At 40.1% G+C, this 15146-nt stretch overlaps 1 protein-coding gene across 1 annotated transcript; it reads right to left on the minus strand.

Moving 5' to 3' along the window:
• Positions 1-4288: 4288 nt before the first annotated feature.
• Positions 4289-8097, minus strand: LOC102291181. The gene is made up of 6 exons (XM_042218034.1): positions 8062-8097; positions 6299-6398; positions 5537-5662; positions 5190-5446; positions 5012-5092; positions 4289-4929 (listed from the first exon to the last, which is right to left on the minus strand). Exons 1-6 carry the CDS (start codon positions 8095-8097, stop codon positions 4753-4755), a joined length of 777 nt encoding a protein of 258 aa, XP_042073968.1. The 3' UTR covers positions 4289-4752.
• Between the last annotated feature and the right edge of the window lie 7049 nt (positions 8098-15146).

Below are 15146 nucleotides of genomic sequence, written 5' to 3' on the forward strand. Positions count from 1 at the left end.
CAGTCGACAGTGTACACTATCACGGGGATATCAAGTCAATTTCAAGTTCGCCTTGATTTTGCCTTTCAAAGTAATGGCCCGTTGAAATTGCCCATGTATGACCCACTCTTTCACTGACTTCAGAATCCCATTAAAAGCAAAGTTGCTGTTTCCACAAGATCATTTCACTCTACATTGACAGTATACAACCCCACAGTTTTATCACGTCAATATCGTAATTATAATTGTTTATTTGGTACTTTTAATAATTAAACGCGGATGCTGTTAACAGGACAATTACTGTTTCCACTAAGTAATTGGAGTTCATGCAAACCATACACAACCTCTACAGTGGTAACATCTCAATCTCAAATCAATCTCGTTTTGCATTTCAGAGTAAAAGCCTTTTGACTTTGTTTATAGGAGCTTCTCTTTCCAAACTTCAGAATGGCATTAAATGGAAAGTTCCAGCTTCTATGAATTAATACCAGTTTATGCCAAACAATAATATACTCCCTCAAAGTTGTACACTGTGAAAATCAAGTCTTTCTTATTTTGGATTTAAAAATAATTGCCCTGGAAATGTTTTACAAGCTGTTTTGTAATGTCTTTATTTTCTGGGAAAACTGAGGATCAAGGATATTAAAGGGTAAAGGCACTGATATCCAATAACTAATACAATATCAGTGCCTGGAGCTCAAATGTCAGTAAAAAGGTATGACGGATGCGCAGGAATTAATAAAGATCATTACTGGGATTAAGGGGACAGGCAACCAGTCAGCAGCCTTAACATACAGTATATGAGGTGTATAAAATTCTCAAAAGGATTCAGTTTGCAGCTCTCCATTTCCTCTTCCACACCAGGCAATGGCCTCCAAACATCACTAAGCCTTTGATTATTTAATCATGTGTTGATCCTTTTCCTTGACTGTATTTTGTGGCTTTAAACCTGACAAACACCCCCAACTTGACTATGACTTCTGGCCTCGTTATGCTACATACAACTTGAGAAACTAGACCAGGGGTCCGTTCTTCGTACCTCGCTAAGTAAGTTAGCTGGATTTGATTGTTGACGATTTCGCGTGATCTTGGATCGTTCGGTTCTCCGAAGCTCATCCGGGACTTGCTGTCATAGCAACAGATCCGTAAGCGTAAACCTGCTCGGGAGCAGGCTTACTTTATGTAAACAGGATTAGATCGCGGCCACTCAGGTATGTCCGCTTCATTTATACGAAAGCAACAGCGATATTTTTCCACTGTTTTCCATAAATAAATATTATCAATGTAACTAAAGATAATGCAGTATTTGATTCTTTTATTGATTTCATACAGATACATACAGGTCATTTCCTAAAAAAAGGGAAATGTACTATTAATCATTCTATTTCATGTATTTGATTATTTCAGATGTAATTCATATTTTAGAGTAGTAATAGTAAATTACTTCGATGTAATCAAGATGAGAGACCACGGCTATAAAAGCGAAGGTGGATTTGGGAAGTCTGTCGCAGCCATGTCCTGTCCGTATACGCGAGCCAGCCCATTGCGGAAGGTGCAAGATTGATAAGGAGAGTTTTCAGAATTCCGCGTATATTGCGGGATAGACAGGATCCTTTAGCTCAGCGCGACAGTGTGCTCATAGAGAGATATCGATTTTCCCGTGAGGGTATTATTTACTTAACCAACTTGTTGGATCCCCTATGTTAAGAGTTCCACTCACCGTAGTCGGGCATTAACAACTGCACAAACTGTGTGCATTGCCTTGCGTTTCTTTGCGAGTGGCACGTTTCTGTACGCTGTTGGAGACGCAGAGAACATTGGCAAAAGTGCTGTCTGCCGTTCCATTCGCAAAGTATACCTGGCACTCAAGCATTTCCTGGGTGTGTTTGTGGTTTTTCCAAGCCACTTAAGACCACAGGTTGTCAAACAGGGCTTTTTTTCTATTGCAGGTACATTAAATTCGATAATGAATGTGATGCAATCATGACCTATGTCTGTAACTATAGCTCGATTGTCCGCAGGCTTCCCTAATGTGATTGGTACCATAGACTGCACACACATTGCGATCAAGGCCCCCCCAGGCCCCAATGAAGGGGATTTTGTCAATCGAAAGGGGGTCCACAGTATAAATGTGCAGGTGAGTAATACTAATCATTTCAGATGGTAATATATAATGAAGGAGTGTGTTCACATATAATGAAATCTCTTAGATGGTGTGTGACTCTATGTGCCATATCACAAATGTGGAAGCTAAATGGCCCGGATCAGTGCATGACTCAAGAATTTTCAGAGAGTCAGGGTTATGCACATTATTTGAGCGTGGTAAGAAAAAGAGACTTATTTTGATATTTCATACTTATTTTGGGCCTAACATAACAGCATTTCTCCATTACACAGGGGCCTACGATGGGATTCTCCTTGGAGACAGGGGTTATGCATGCAGGCAGTACTTCATGACACCGTTCCCTGACCCCAACCCTGGGCCACAAACCCGCTACAATGCAGCTCTAGCCAGGACAAGGGCACGCATTGAAATGACCTTTGGGCAAATGAAAGGGAAGATTTCAGTGTCTGAAAAGTCTGAGGGTTGCACCTGACAGGGCATGTGACATTATTGTTGCATGTGCCGTACTGCACAACATTGCCACCATCAGAAAGGAGAGGACTCCTGTGGTGGAGGTGCAGCCTGATGATGACCTCCAGCCAGTGCACTTGGACCAACCTAGTGGCAGAGCTGCACGGGACAGAATTGTGCAACACAATTTCGAATATTAAAAACATGACAAAACATTTTTCATTGAAATTTATTTGGCATCTTTTTCTGTCTCATCAAAAAAAAGCCAGTCATCATTTGCCAGGAAAAAAATCATATATACTGTATCACGCAAGGTCATCAATAGTGCTCTGTATGAAAGTGTATTTTTACTTACTCTGAAGTTCCTTTTGAAGCAACTCGATTTCTAGTTGAACTTTTTGCCTCATTAGAGCTTGAAGTTCGATTTCACCTAGAAGCTTTTGTTTCTTTAGTTCAGTATACTCCATGTCACCCTGTTTCAATTGTAGAGACAACATTTAACGGTCAATACATGTCATATAGGAAGTAAAATTAATTACAAGACTGCCCACCTCTGTATCAGGCCTCTCTGCTGGCCTCTTTGCCTGCAAATCATACTGCAGTCAGAAACACATAGAAGTACACAAGTAGATACAAATTCAGGCCAAATTATGCATGCACTTACAGGGACTTCCTCCAAACCACAGTCATCTGACAGGGTTGCTTCACTGTCCTGTGCAATGGAAACAAAATGGTGTTACAAAGGGATGTGGTATATATATAATCTCCCAACTTACTGTGCATGCTTCAGTCACCCCTTGCATGGGAACAGGTAAAAGTGATGGACAGCTCAACTTGTTGACGAGGGGGTGCAGGACCACCACCTGTCTTTTTTTGCTCTGCCCTTTTCTTGGTTGCTGTTATAAACAAACAAACAGATTATTTCAGGGTCTCTTTTCAAGAGACTAAAAGCAATATAAGTGATAAATATTACCATTCTGTAGAATATTCTTATATTTCACTTTTACTTGTTCCCATGTTCTAGTGGGTCCTGTTGTGGCTCTAATGTGAAAGAGGATATAATGTAATATAATATAATATGATATAATTAATATAATATAATATAATATAATATAATATAATATAATATAATATAATATTGATAATATATATATTAAATTACTTACGAGTTTAATTTGTCAGCAACTTTCTGCCAGCCCTCTCTCCTTGCTTTTGCAGCCTTTGCAGTGTTCCCTTGCGTTTTAATTAAACTCTGAAACTCCTGAAATCCCTCATCAAGAGTTCTTGCTCTGCTGCCGAAAAATACTGAGCGCGCTCCTTCGACATTTTCGCCGACCAATCAAAGGGTTGCCGATCAATGTTTCTACTATCGATGCGTAGCCCCTGTTAAGCCACCCAGTGATCTCACATTACTTCATCCAGCTGTACTAATCGTCAACAACAGGTGTGTTCGGAGAACCGGAATAGCGAGCTCAAAGTTGGCGCGATGATTTGATCTTGGATGTAGTAAGCGAGGTACGAAGAACGGACCCCAGGGCAAGGAAGGTTACAGACAGTGTTCTCAGGACTAGCCCAGTAAAATGGTAAATGGCCTTTATTTGTATAGCGCTTTACTAGTCCCTAAGGACCCCAAAGCGCTTTACACATCCAGTCATCCACCCATTCACACACTGGTGATGGCAAGCTACATTGTAGCCACAGCCACCCTGGGGCGCACTGACAGAGGCGCTACCAAGGTTGTGTCGGTATTTGCCTCTGGAGACGGGTTTTTAAACCACCATTGCAATCGAACAAAATCTCAACTGTGCAGTGCCCCATGTGGAAGACACTGTGCATCAGTTAAATGCTGATTGGTTGAAAAGTGGGCCGGAATAAGGAACAGCAGAGTTCACCAGAAGTGGAAAAAATACATTATGAAAAGCTGAGGAAGGGGCTACAGTGCACACTTTTCATTGTTTTTAACATTCTGTTTCACGTCAGCTCTTTGCATGTTAGAGCTTCGCTCTTGTCTGCAGCTGGCTGACAGACTGGCAATAGCACAGGCAAGAGCCACAAGAGCACAATTTTTATAGGGCCCACATCTGACAGGAGACGCCCTCTGCAGGTAGATGGGCAGTCCAAAGCTTCCTCATGCACTACCACTGCTGAACTAAGATTTTCTTATTAAAAGGGAATAGACTGAAGAGATGAACCAAGACTCAGAGTAAAATAACACAGCTAACAGGCAAATGATGAACAGAGTTATTTAACATTCCTACCTTTTGTTTCTCTCCCCATGCAAATGATTCAAGCGTAACCTGAAAGCGCGTGACCATCATTTGTCGCCGACGCCGATAGTCCTCGGACAGAATTTCATTCATTTTTTTCACTTGAAGCTGAGAAACAGGCAAAGATATAAATGCCACATTAGAGTCACGTCTAAAGTCTTGTGAGCTGAAAACAGGCCTGGCAGCTTACCCACTGCTCTGAGCTGAGGCTGGTGCTGAGAAGAGGTTTGGTCATGTCTCCACTTGGTAGGCGAGAAAGCCTCTCATTCACCTGCATTAAAGCAAATGTTTGTAAACTCCTCTTTCAGTGCTTCTCAGTCTGTATTCGCAATTTATTCATGGCTCAATCTCTGTTATTTCAAGCTTACCTCGTTCAAAACGTCCTCAAACCGAGAGGAGGCGTCCATGTTGAGAGCACGCAGAAGTAAAATCCATTCTGCTTGCATCTCTGCCTTCCTCCTGTTTTCACCCGAACCGTCATCGCCTTCGTTTTCCTCACAAAAGTCACGGCTCAGATCTTCAACTCGCTGCTCTTTTTCAGAGTCCGCTTCTGTCGCCCGCTCGTCAGGATGTGACTCTTTGTACTTGATAATGCGAGCTGCTTGCAATTCTGATACAAGGAACTCTGCAAGATGTGCAAAAGATCACTAAATCCACGAGCACTGCAATCATCTGTTCTTACTACAACAGTATCCACCACAGTCCTGTTTCTCACCAGCGACTTTGTTGAGAGTGGATGGGTCCAACACCTCGGAGGTCAGCACAGCGAGGGGAGAGGATATGTTTGATAGTACATTTTTCAGCTCTCCCGCCAGCAGCACATCACCTGACCCTCCTGAGTCTAAAAAAGGACAATTAAGCCAGTTTATTTAACACATTTCACTGCAAGTTGAGTCAGAAAGATCTGATTTTTTTTCATGGCTTATATTTGTAACATAGTAACCATCAGTTTGTTTACCAAAGCATGTTTTGGTTGTAGTTATATAATGCATATAAATTACAGCTAATGTGAAATGCATCTCAGTAGCTTCATATTAAATTAACTGCGGGTAAAATTATGAAAATGGTGTCACTATCCAAATGTTTCCAAATCCAATTCTACTCAACATGCGAAGATGTTTTACTTTTGTAGAGCATCTGTCAACGTGTAAAAAATATCCTGTTATTTTTATTTATTTAAGGCATCTAAATCGGCTGTTCTGTAACTGGTTTGGTGAATTAATGTGGATGTTTTCAGAAAGGACTTGCATTTTGTTTTACATTACATAAAAAGTAAGGTCGATTCTTAAGCAGTTGCTTTGCTGAGTCGGCCCACTTGAGACCACAGTGACCCCTCTGCGTGAGACAGTAAAAAATCCACAATCCTGAGATGGTTTCCTCCTTCCTTGGGAGAATGTGCTGTATTAAAGGCAATGGTTAAACATGAAAAAGCCTCTCTCAAAGATTTATGAATGAAAATCTCAGGCCTGAGCCTCACCTCGTAGCTCCGGGCAGAGAGTCCTGAGCTCTGCGCACAGCCAGCTGAGCAGCAGACAGGGAAGCTCGTCACATCTGCACCGGGAGACGAGACCGGGTACCTGACCAGGAAGTAAGTGGAGGCGACAAATGAGATTACCTATTCACCTGTCAGGCGTATTGGCAAGTGTCATTATACGTCAAAAGCCCAGAAAGCAGGCAGAGAATAAGGTTTCTCTTCTCAAATTAAAGTTTCGTAACAACGAAAATCAAACATGTTAATCACCCCAGAGCTTTAATGGCTGAAACTGTCCCCGCGCTCCTCTCCACGAAGAAAAGATAAACATAAAAGTTATGGTAGTATTTACCATATTTTGGCACTGAACTGGGCTAGACTGCGAATAATTAGATATATTTTATTTTTATTATATTATTTACATATTTGGCTTTAATTTGTCTGTGTAGCCTTATAAACACTGCGATGTCCAATTCATGACTTCTTGTTGTGAGATCCTTAAAGTACATTTTGAGTGAATGGTTTGTTTGGCAGTAGTAATGACTGAAAGTCCCCTAACACAGATCCTTTTGGTCAGATATTTAACTTTACTTTTTGTTGTTGTGGTGATGATAATCATATGTTTGATAGCTTGACTCAGAGTACAGCGAGTCAAAATACGCTCACTTCCACTTCATTGCTTACACTTGTTCAGCTTCTTGTTATCAAAAATATCTAATCACCCAGTCACATGGCAGCAACTCAGTGCATTTAGGCATGTAGACATGGTCAAGACAGCCTGCTGAAGTTCAAGCTGAATTTCAGAATGGGGAAAAGGGTGATTTTATATGACTTTAAACGTGGCGTGGTTGTTGGTGTCAGATGGGATGGTCTTGAGTTTTTTCAAAAACTGCTTGATGTCAGAGGCCAGAGCGGAATGAACCGAAGCTGCATTAAAGCTAAAAGGAAAAGTAACTCCAGTTACCACTCGTCACAAGCAAGGTATGCAGAAGAGCATACCACATACCATACATCAAACCTTGAAGCAGATATGCTACAGCAACAGAAAACGGGTAGTTTCAGCATTCGGCATAAACTCCATGTATCCATCCTGACTGTTGTGGTTCAGTCTGCTGGTTGTGCAGTGATGTGGGACATAATTTCTTGGCACATTTTGGGCCAGCTGAGTGTTTTTTGCTTTCAACAGGACAACCTGTTGAATCTATGCCACAAAAATGAAGGCAATTGTGAAAGCAAAGGGGCTCATATCCTATGCTAGCAAGGTGCATCTAATAAAGTGGCAGGTGTGTGTAAATGTGTTATATAAAATTCAATCTCTGTTTTGGCAGTGCAGTTTTGCATTTATTATATTACAACACATCAGCGGTGGGAAATTTTAAGATGTCAGCCCAACCCGAGCCCTAACCCCAACCTGTCATCTACACTGTGTATGATCAGATCATAACCTAACCTAGCATGGCTAACTTTAAGGCTGAACAGACGCTGACACTCTTGTGACGACTAAAATTCTCCCTCAGAATCCGATGGGTGCAGTGAACAAAAGCCAGAACAAAAGTTATAATTTCATGTTCTGAAAGCGAGTTCAAAGACATGAACATAAATTGGGTGTCCCAAATTTGATCTCTGGGTGGCAGTGTTGCATCATGATTTGCTCAAGTTAAGGTTGTTCACCTGTGCAGAGGAAACCTGCAAAATGTTAAAATAGTCGATTTTTAATATTTGATGTATCAAATTTTAAGTATAACCATTTAGTCTTTTAGTCAGTTCACAATGGGCTTCGGTAACGCACTGGTCTGCCTTATCATGGTTATAACCTGAAATAAATTATACATCAATTAGAGCGACGTGTCCTCACACCTGGTAACATTAAACACGCTGCCTGCTCCTGTTTACTGAGGGTAATTTAACTGTTTAAATAAAAACAATATTATTCAAGTAACGTTTAACATACTTTTAACACTACTGTACAATTATTGTCAACATGCTGTTGAGTAAATCTTGTAATATCTTGATCTGTCCATTAAATTATCACTGTCTTATCTTAAGCAGGACTCTTTAGAAAATATGGTATAATATTAATGCTAAAAAAAAAGGTTTATTTTTAAAGAGAAAACTTAACACAAAATAATTTCCATGGACATCTTTCTTTTCAAAAGAATTTCATTTGTATTAGTCATCACTATCACAGGGGTTCTGTAAGCACAATACGAGCTCCATTCTTAACAAAAAGCTTTATTTTTGAGGGTAAATACTCAGATCGTTCTGCAGATTTAATGAATGCAACCTTGTAATGGATGCTAGTTGTGTAATGGTATACCACCCTATCCACGTTCTGCATCAGCCTTTTTGATGCAAAGGTGAGCTGTGTCTGAATAACAAACTTAAGGCCCTTAAGGGTTGGAGTGCATATAAGAAAGAAAGCTCCAGTCACATAATGAGTATGGCTTAATTGTCGGTCCTCACGGTCAGAATTGTGATCTCATAGGTGGACAACAAAAACTCCAGCACTGAAACCACACCTCAAAGAATACCCCTAGGAGATAATGATGCTTTTTTTTCAGAAATATACAGGATTTAAATGTGTAAGGAATGTAATGTGAAATTCATTGCATGTTATGAAATGCACTGAACCCCAGCCTGTCTTGTCTGCAACACCTTCATCCAAAAAAGGTGAAACTGACTTTGGCATATGGTTTCTTAAAGAAATGACAGAAACAGATTATATTGATTTCATCTTTGTGAACTGACAAAATGTGTTGCCCCGTGATAGCTGGGTGCAGCTCAAACGGATGGCTGGACGGCTGACTTTTTGGTAACTTGGTAAGCTGGCTACATGAGTTTGTACATCCAGGATTTACACTGATTTTCTTTGGAGTTGTGAGGTGGGACTCCCCTGGCTTGCTTTACTTTTGATACAACCACTAAAAAACAGAAAATGCAGTCTGTAGCTTTGATGAGTTTATATTTATCGGAAGGTGTATTTACTTGTGCGAGGACGAATTTATATATTCATGTAAAAGAATAAAATTCAAATGTTGTTGATTGCCTGGCTGACACTGTACTTTTAAGCTGATACATCCTCTTTACTACTAGTATTTCCAGCTGATACAGTTGCAGCAGAATTTTAAATGCTATTTGGACACATAACAAAATCTTGAGCGGGCTGACAGCCATCCAGTTTCACCTCAGACAGAGGCAGCCAGATGGGGAGGGGGAAACAGGGGAAGGGGGGTAGTGGTAGTGTTGTATTAAGTATCTGAAATGAAGAAGACAAGTCAAGTAGTCATGAAATAACTGCTGGTGTGCTCATAAATGATAAATTAATCGCATAATGCATTAGCCAGACAGTCATAAATGCACTGTGAGTTCTAGCCTAATCCCAGTCCTATATGGCTGACAGTAAAGGTTAACTGGGAGGTGAAAGAGAAATGCAGGATATGGAAAAGAGGAAAATACAGCAGCCAAGACAGGAAAAAAAGGAGTGAAGTGAATTGGTAAAACGCTGGATTTCTTCAGGCAGAGGTTGGACATAGTGCAGCTTTAGGCAGTCTATAATTCTTGTCAAGTTCCCAGATTCAATAACAAGATAGCACTCTCTGGCATCCACAGGTTCCTCTATTCAAAACTATCTTGAGGACAGGAGAGAAAGAGACCATTTAAAGCCTTCAGGGAGACCAGTGAGATCCCATTTCTGCAGGCCAGGCTTTGCCCAAGTGTCTAATTCTAATTTCCTCTTTCACAGACTAAAGGAGTGTACGTCTATCTGCAGTTGCATAGCCCTATGGGAGAGATAGAGAAGAATAGTGAGTCTCGGAGTCTGGATCTGATGCTTGCATGTGTGTGAGAGGTGCTTTAAAAGCTGTGGATGTACGACGTGCAAGGGAGTGAGTGACTGGACTTTTGTAAGATTGAGAGAGTACGGGAAATGAGAGCTTTTGCCAGGAGAGGACAAGCTGATGGGGGATATACAACCGCTGAGAGAGGGAGAATTGTGGGGATATTAAGAAGTAGGTGGAAAGGCAAAAAATGGATGGAGATCAGAAACATTAAACATAAGGAGAGTTGACTGTTTTGGACATATTGTTGTCCAACTGGGGATAAGAAGTTAATATCAAGGGGAAATTCCACTGTATAACAAAAGTTAGACTTTTCTTTTTTTTATTCTAAGCATATCACACCACTTAAAAAGATGTGAACCCAACAACACTATTTCCAAATGAAAAAACAGAGGACAGTGTCCTCTGTGTAATGCCTCAAAGAGATAAAACTTGGAGTTGCTTCAACAGTAAACTTTTTTGCACATGTACTGTTGCATATTTACGACTGCTCTGCTTGGTTCAGAGCAGGGTTGATGCCCAGGTAGACAATGACACGCGACGTTCTTTTAAGGCACCGTGAATTCGCCAGACAGTCTTTTACTCTGTACTGACATGAGTTCAATTAGATGCCACACAGTATTTGATCTACATATGCTCGCGGTTTAATACGGAGTGCATCTGGATTTCAGAGATGTGGAAAAAGTGATGTGGTCACAAGAGTTATCCTTCACCCCTGAACAAGTAGCATACATGTGTGGAACAATGAAAGTCTGAATGCTTAGTCCAGCGAACATGCAAGTTATTCTGAGCGATCGCGTTCATCAGCATCAATATGCGACTATATCCGATACACATATTTAAAGTTCCACTTTCTGTCATTTTATTCTAATTAACTATCCATATGTCTTATTCTGTAACTTTTAGGTTTTTACCCTAAAAACACAAGATTGTTTGAGTAACAGTATAAAGAATATAGGGCAGATTAGTATCATTTTCTGGTGTTGTGACAGCACTTATCGGCATCAGCCCCAAAAATCCAGAATCCATATATATTTATAGGCCAGCAGCAGCAATCTGCACATTTACTCAGTATACTGACACAGCTGTGAGAAGATATATGGCATAAACAATATAGCCCATTCAGAGTTTTATATGTTTCAAGACAGCAAGCACAAATGAGATTAATTTTCAGTTTTCCTCTTAACACTAGATATAAAAAGATGCACTTGTTGCTTTTCCACACTCTTGGCAATATTTGAATGTATCCTTAGCAATGAATTTGTAGGTACCACCCTCATGCCACTGCTTTTAGAAAACACGTAATGTCCTAAAATACCAACGTGACCGGCTAGTTTGTTAATACAGTTCAAGACAAGGACATCTGAAGAGCTGCAGCTTGATATTGTTTGCTGTTTGTGTTTTGTTAATTATTTAATTGATATAATTACTAAGGTAACTAATAATTGTTTCACCTCTACTGCAGACCAGACAGAGATGAGTCCTGACAGCTGGCACATGGAAGCCATGAGTTTTACCGTGCACGTGGATTTTATAGTGTTCCCTTACTGTACATGCTTTGGTAATAATTTACATCTCGCCATGTCTATCTTAACATCTGCCACCTGACTTTAGTGTGCTTTCATCTTTGTTCGTGCGCTGCGTGTTCATACACCGGCGATTTTACAAAGTCAGTCGCACACGTGAAACATCAGATTAAACATAGACTCCTAGATATTAGCTGACACTCCCTTTTTTTCATATGTTTTGTGCGCTTACTTTCTAGCTTTTCTTTGTGTTCTTTAAAAAATGAATAGTATTTATCCTGTCTTCTCCTTCTTTTATTCAGTGTGTGTGTGCGTGCGTGTGTCTGTTAGAGAAGAGTGTATGGTGCCTGGGGTGAAATCAGGCAGATAAAAGGCAGTGATGAGGTCTGGATCCTCAGCATCCTGACAGCTGTAGATTAAATTAAAGAACTTCTGACAAATCAAACAGATTCTCTCTCTATCTCTCCCTCTCTTTCTCTCCATCCCTCTCTTTCTCTCTCTTCACCCCTAGAGCCCTCATCAGGCAAGCTGGGTGCGAAACTTGAAACAAAATGGATTTCATCTTTAAGGGCTCGGGCAGGCTTTGAAACCGCACCAACTGCCGCCCCTACTTGTCCGTCTTTCTTTCTCTTTTGGATTTGTTGGCTTGCCTTTTTTTTCCTGATACTTCAACAAACTTGAGCCATATTGTGACAGATAAAAGTAGAACATCAGTACTTCAAACCATGACAGTAATTGAGAGATGAAACGGGCACATTTTCCAGGTTCTGAGAGGCCCACTCCGATCCTCACATCAATCGCTCCTGCACGGGATTCCAGGGAATGGTAGAGAGCAACGCTTGGCTCCCAGTGGATCTAAATGCTGCTGTAATAAGGTATTAACACTTTCTAATGTGGTATATTGGCAGTTAGACCTGCTCTGATATAAAAAAAAAATACATGTCAAATAGGCTTACTGCTGATCCTGGTAAAGCACATATACACACACTCATACGTAACTAAAAATGGCTACTGCCATCATGAAAAGGTGCATGTCATTGTCTCATAGTATGTGGCCCAACAGAGCCCTTCCCAATTCCCTATGCAGGCCAGCATTCACACCATATTTACACTTTGTAGGTACACCTTGCTATTACGGTGCTGGACTCCCTTTTGCCTGTAGAACTACTTTAATTCTTCAGTTTCAACAATGTGCTGGAAACATTCCTCACAACTCCTCAATATTCATTTTCTTCCTGCTGGAAGCAAAAGATGGGTAAACCAAGGCTGTAAAGTGATGGACATGGTCCTCAACAATGCAGGTATTGGTGCCTAAAATATGCCAAGAAAATGTCCCTACACCGTTAAACTACAATTAACAGCATAAAGTATTAAAGCAAGGAAGGATGGATCCATGCTTTCATGTTTTTGTGCCAAATTCTGACCTTTCCCAGCAGAAATCAAGACTCATCAGACAAACATCGTTTTTGTCTTTTATTAACGAGCAGCTGAACAGGTATATGCTTTCATTGCTTAAAAGTGCACCATATCAGATTGATAAACTTCTTAAAGTTAAAACTGAGTATTACGTCACGTTATTCGGATTCTCACACATTTATACTGCATCAGTGTAATTTGTAATTTTATCATTATCATCATTATTATTATTTTTTTTATTCTTTCTGAAGAGACTATTGGTCCAGGAAATGGCTTTTTCATGTAGGGGGATGTTGATTTTATACCCATGTCAGTAGTAAACTAAAGTGTAACTTACGATGCCAGACAGTGACTAATAAGTGTGAAAGGCTTTTAACCTTATGCAGATTTATAACCATCAAAGGCGTTATCTTTGATAAAGTATTTTAACTGTAACAGTGTTCGTCAAACAGTTATTACACTTCACATGTTAGCAGAAATGGAGAAAATCTGTAGTTAATGTTAACTTTACACAGCATTATGAAAACAGAATGAATTTAAAAGTATTTTTCTTTTATAGTTTTTTTTGGTAATGAGCAGAGATAAAAGGCCTAACACAGTCACAATCAGCTTCTGATTGCTTTCTCGACTATTTTGCTTAATGAAATAAAAGATTATTCAAATTCCTACAGTTATGTTCTGTACAGTTCCAGTTTCATCTCATCACCAATATAAAAACAGAAGAGATTACCAGCAGTATGTCGGTGCTATAATATTAGCCGCTAAGTTGCTGATCTAAACTTTTTTCATATCTGCACTCTAACCAAGTAAAGGATAAAGAAGTTCCTGGAAATCCTAACTTGAAAGAGTAAATATATCTCGCTGTATTGTTTAATCTGTTTATTAGAAATTATAAAACAACTTTGAAATTCATTGCTTTCACTCACAAAAAGTGCTATTAGATAAATTGTAGCTCAAATAAAAATCAGACACCCTAATATTTGAGAAATTGTCCGGTCACTAGAGAGCAGTATTGGATATGAATGAAAGGGACGATGCGTGTGTGTGGTAGAAACAGATAGAGCATGCAAAAGAGTGCCTTGGACTTAAAAAGCCCAAGCTTAAGCAGCTGGCCAAACAGACTGAGCAGGGGATCAGGCAGGAGCAGTGTGTGTGTGTGTGTGTGTGTGTGTGTGTGTGTGTGTGTGTGTGTGTGTGTGTGTGTGCATGTGCGGGAGAGTGGGGAGTGGTGCAGACTGCTAAAGAGAGGCCTTCTTCTCACCCGACTCCTCAGCCCTGCTGCTCAAACCAACAGAATTAATAGGCTCATTTGCCAAGAAAAACACTCTAATCAGTGGGTTTCCTCTCATTAAAAGTTAATTAGTTTGACACGAGTTTCCTGCAGAAGAAAGTATTGGCCACTTACAACTCATTAGAGCCAAAGCAAAACATCACAGTGAGGAAAGCTGGAGGAGAGGGGAGAAAGGAGGAATGGGGCACACGCACTCATGTTCATACACTCTAACATGCAGTGCACTCTGTGAGACTCACGCTAGCTGGCACATCTACAGACATGTGCATTACTTTGTTATTGCAAAATGTTAGTGACATGTGTAAACATGCATGCCAGCACAGTTATACATGCGCACACACATACGGTAAGTGCTTACATACACATGTGGACACAGACACACGGTACTGTAAACTCATTTCTGTTATGGCATCAGTAACAGCAAGAAACACTTATCCTGGGAACTATAAAGCTGGAGTCTTTCTCCACACTCATCTCATACAGACATAATTCAACATGCACGTGATGTAAGTATTCTGTATATAAAACATACAGAATATATGAACTTTTTTTTATACATATGTATATATATTATATTGAAAATGTTTGAGTTATATAGCTTATATAACACCTCAGGTGCTAAATGTGTTCCATCTGATCATTTCATTTGCTTTGCGTGCGTGTGCGTGCACGCTTGCAAGTGTGCGTGTCTGTTCTTTTGTAAAGACAGAATCTAATTCTGACTAAATATTAAAGTTTCTGACCAATTAATAAAATATTTGTCTGACATAAAACTGACATAAATA

This window comes from Haplochromis burtoni, unplaced genomic scaffold (genome assembly GCF_018398535.1).
Source record: "Haplochromis burtoni strain Fernald_Lab_line unplaced genomic scaffold, NCSU_Asbu1 Contig_15, whole genome shotgun sequence".
NCBI classification, from domain to species: Eukaryota; Metazoa; Chordata; class Actinopteri; order Cichliformes; family Cichlidae; genus Haplochromis; species Haplochromis burtoni.

Coding starts and splice junctions, on each gene's coding strand:
- LOC102291181 (XM_042218034.1), bottom strand. CDS start 8,097: ATGATAAGGCAGACCAGTGCGTTACCGAAGCCCATT. Junction 6,399..8,061: donor GTGCGTTACCGAAGCCCATT/GTGAACTGACTA, acceptor CTTCCTGGTCAG/GTACCCGGTCTCGTCTCCCG. Junction 4,930..5,011: donor GCCTCAGCTCAGAGCAGTGG/GTAAGCTGCCAG, acceptor CCTGTTTCTCAG/CTTCAAGTGAAAAAAATGAA.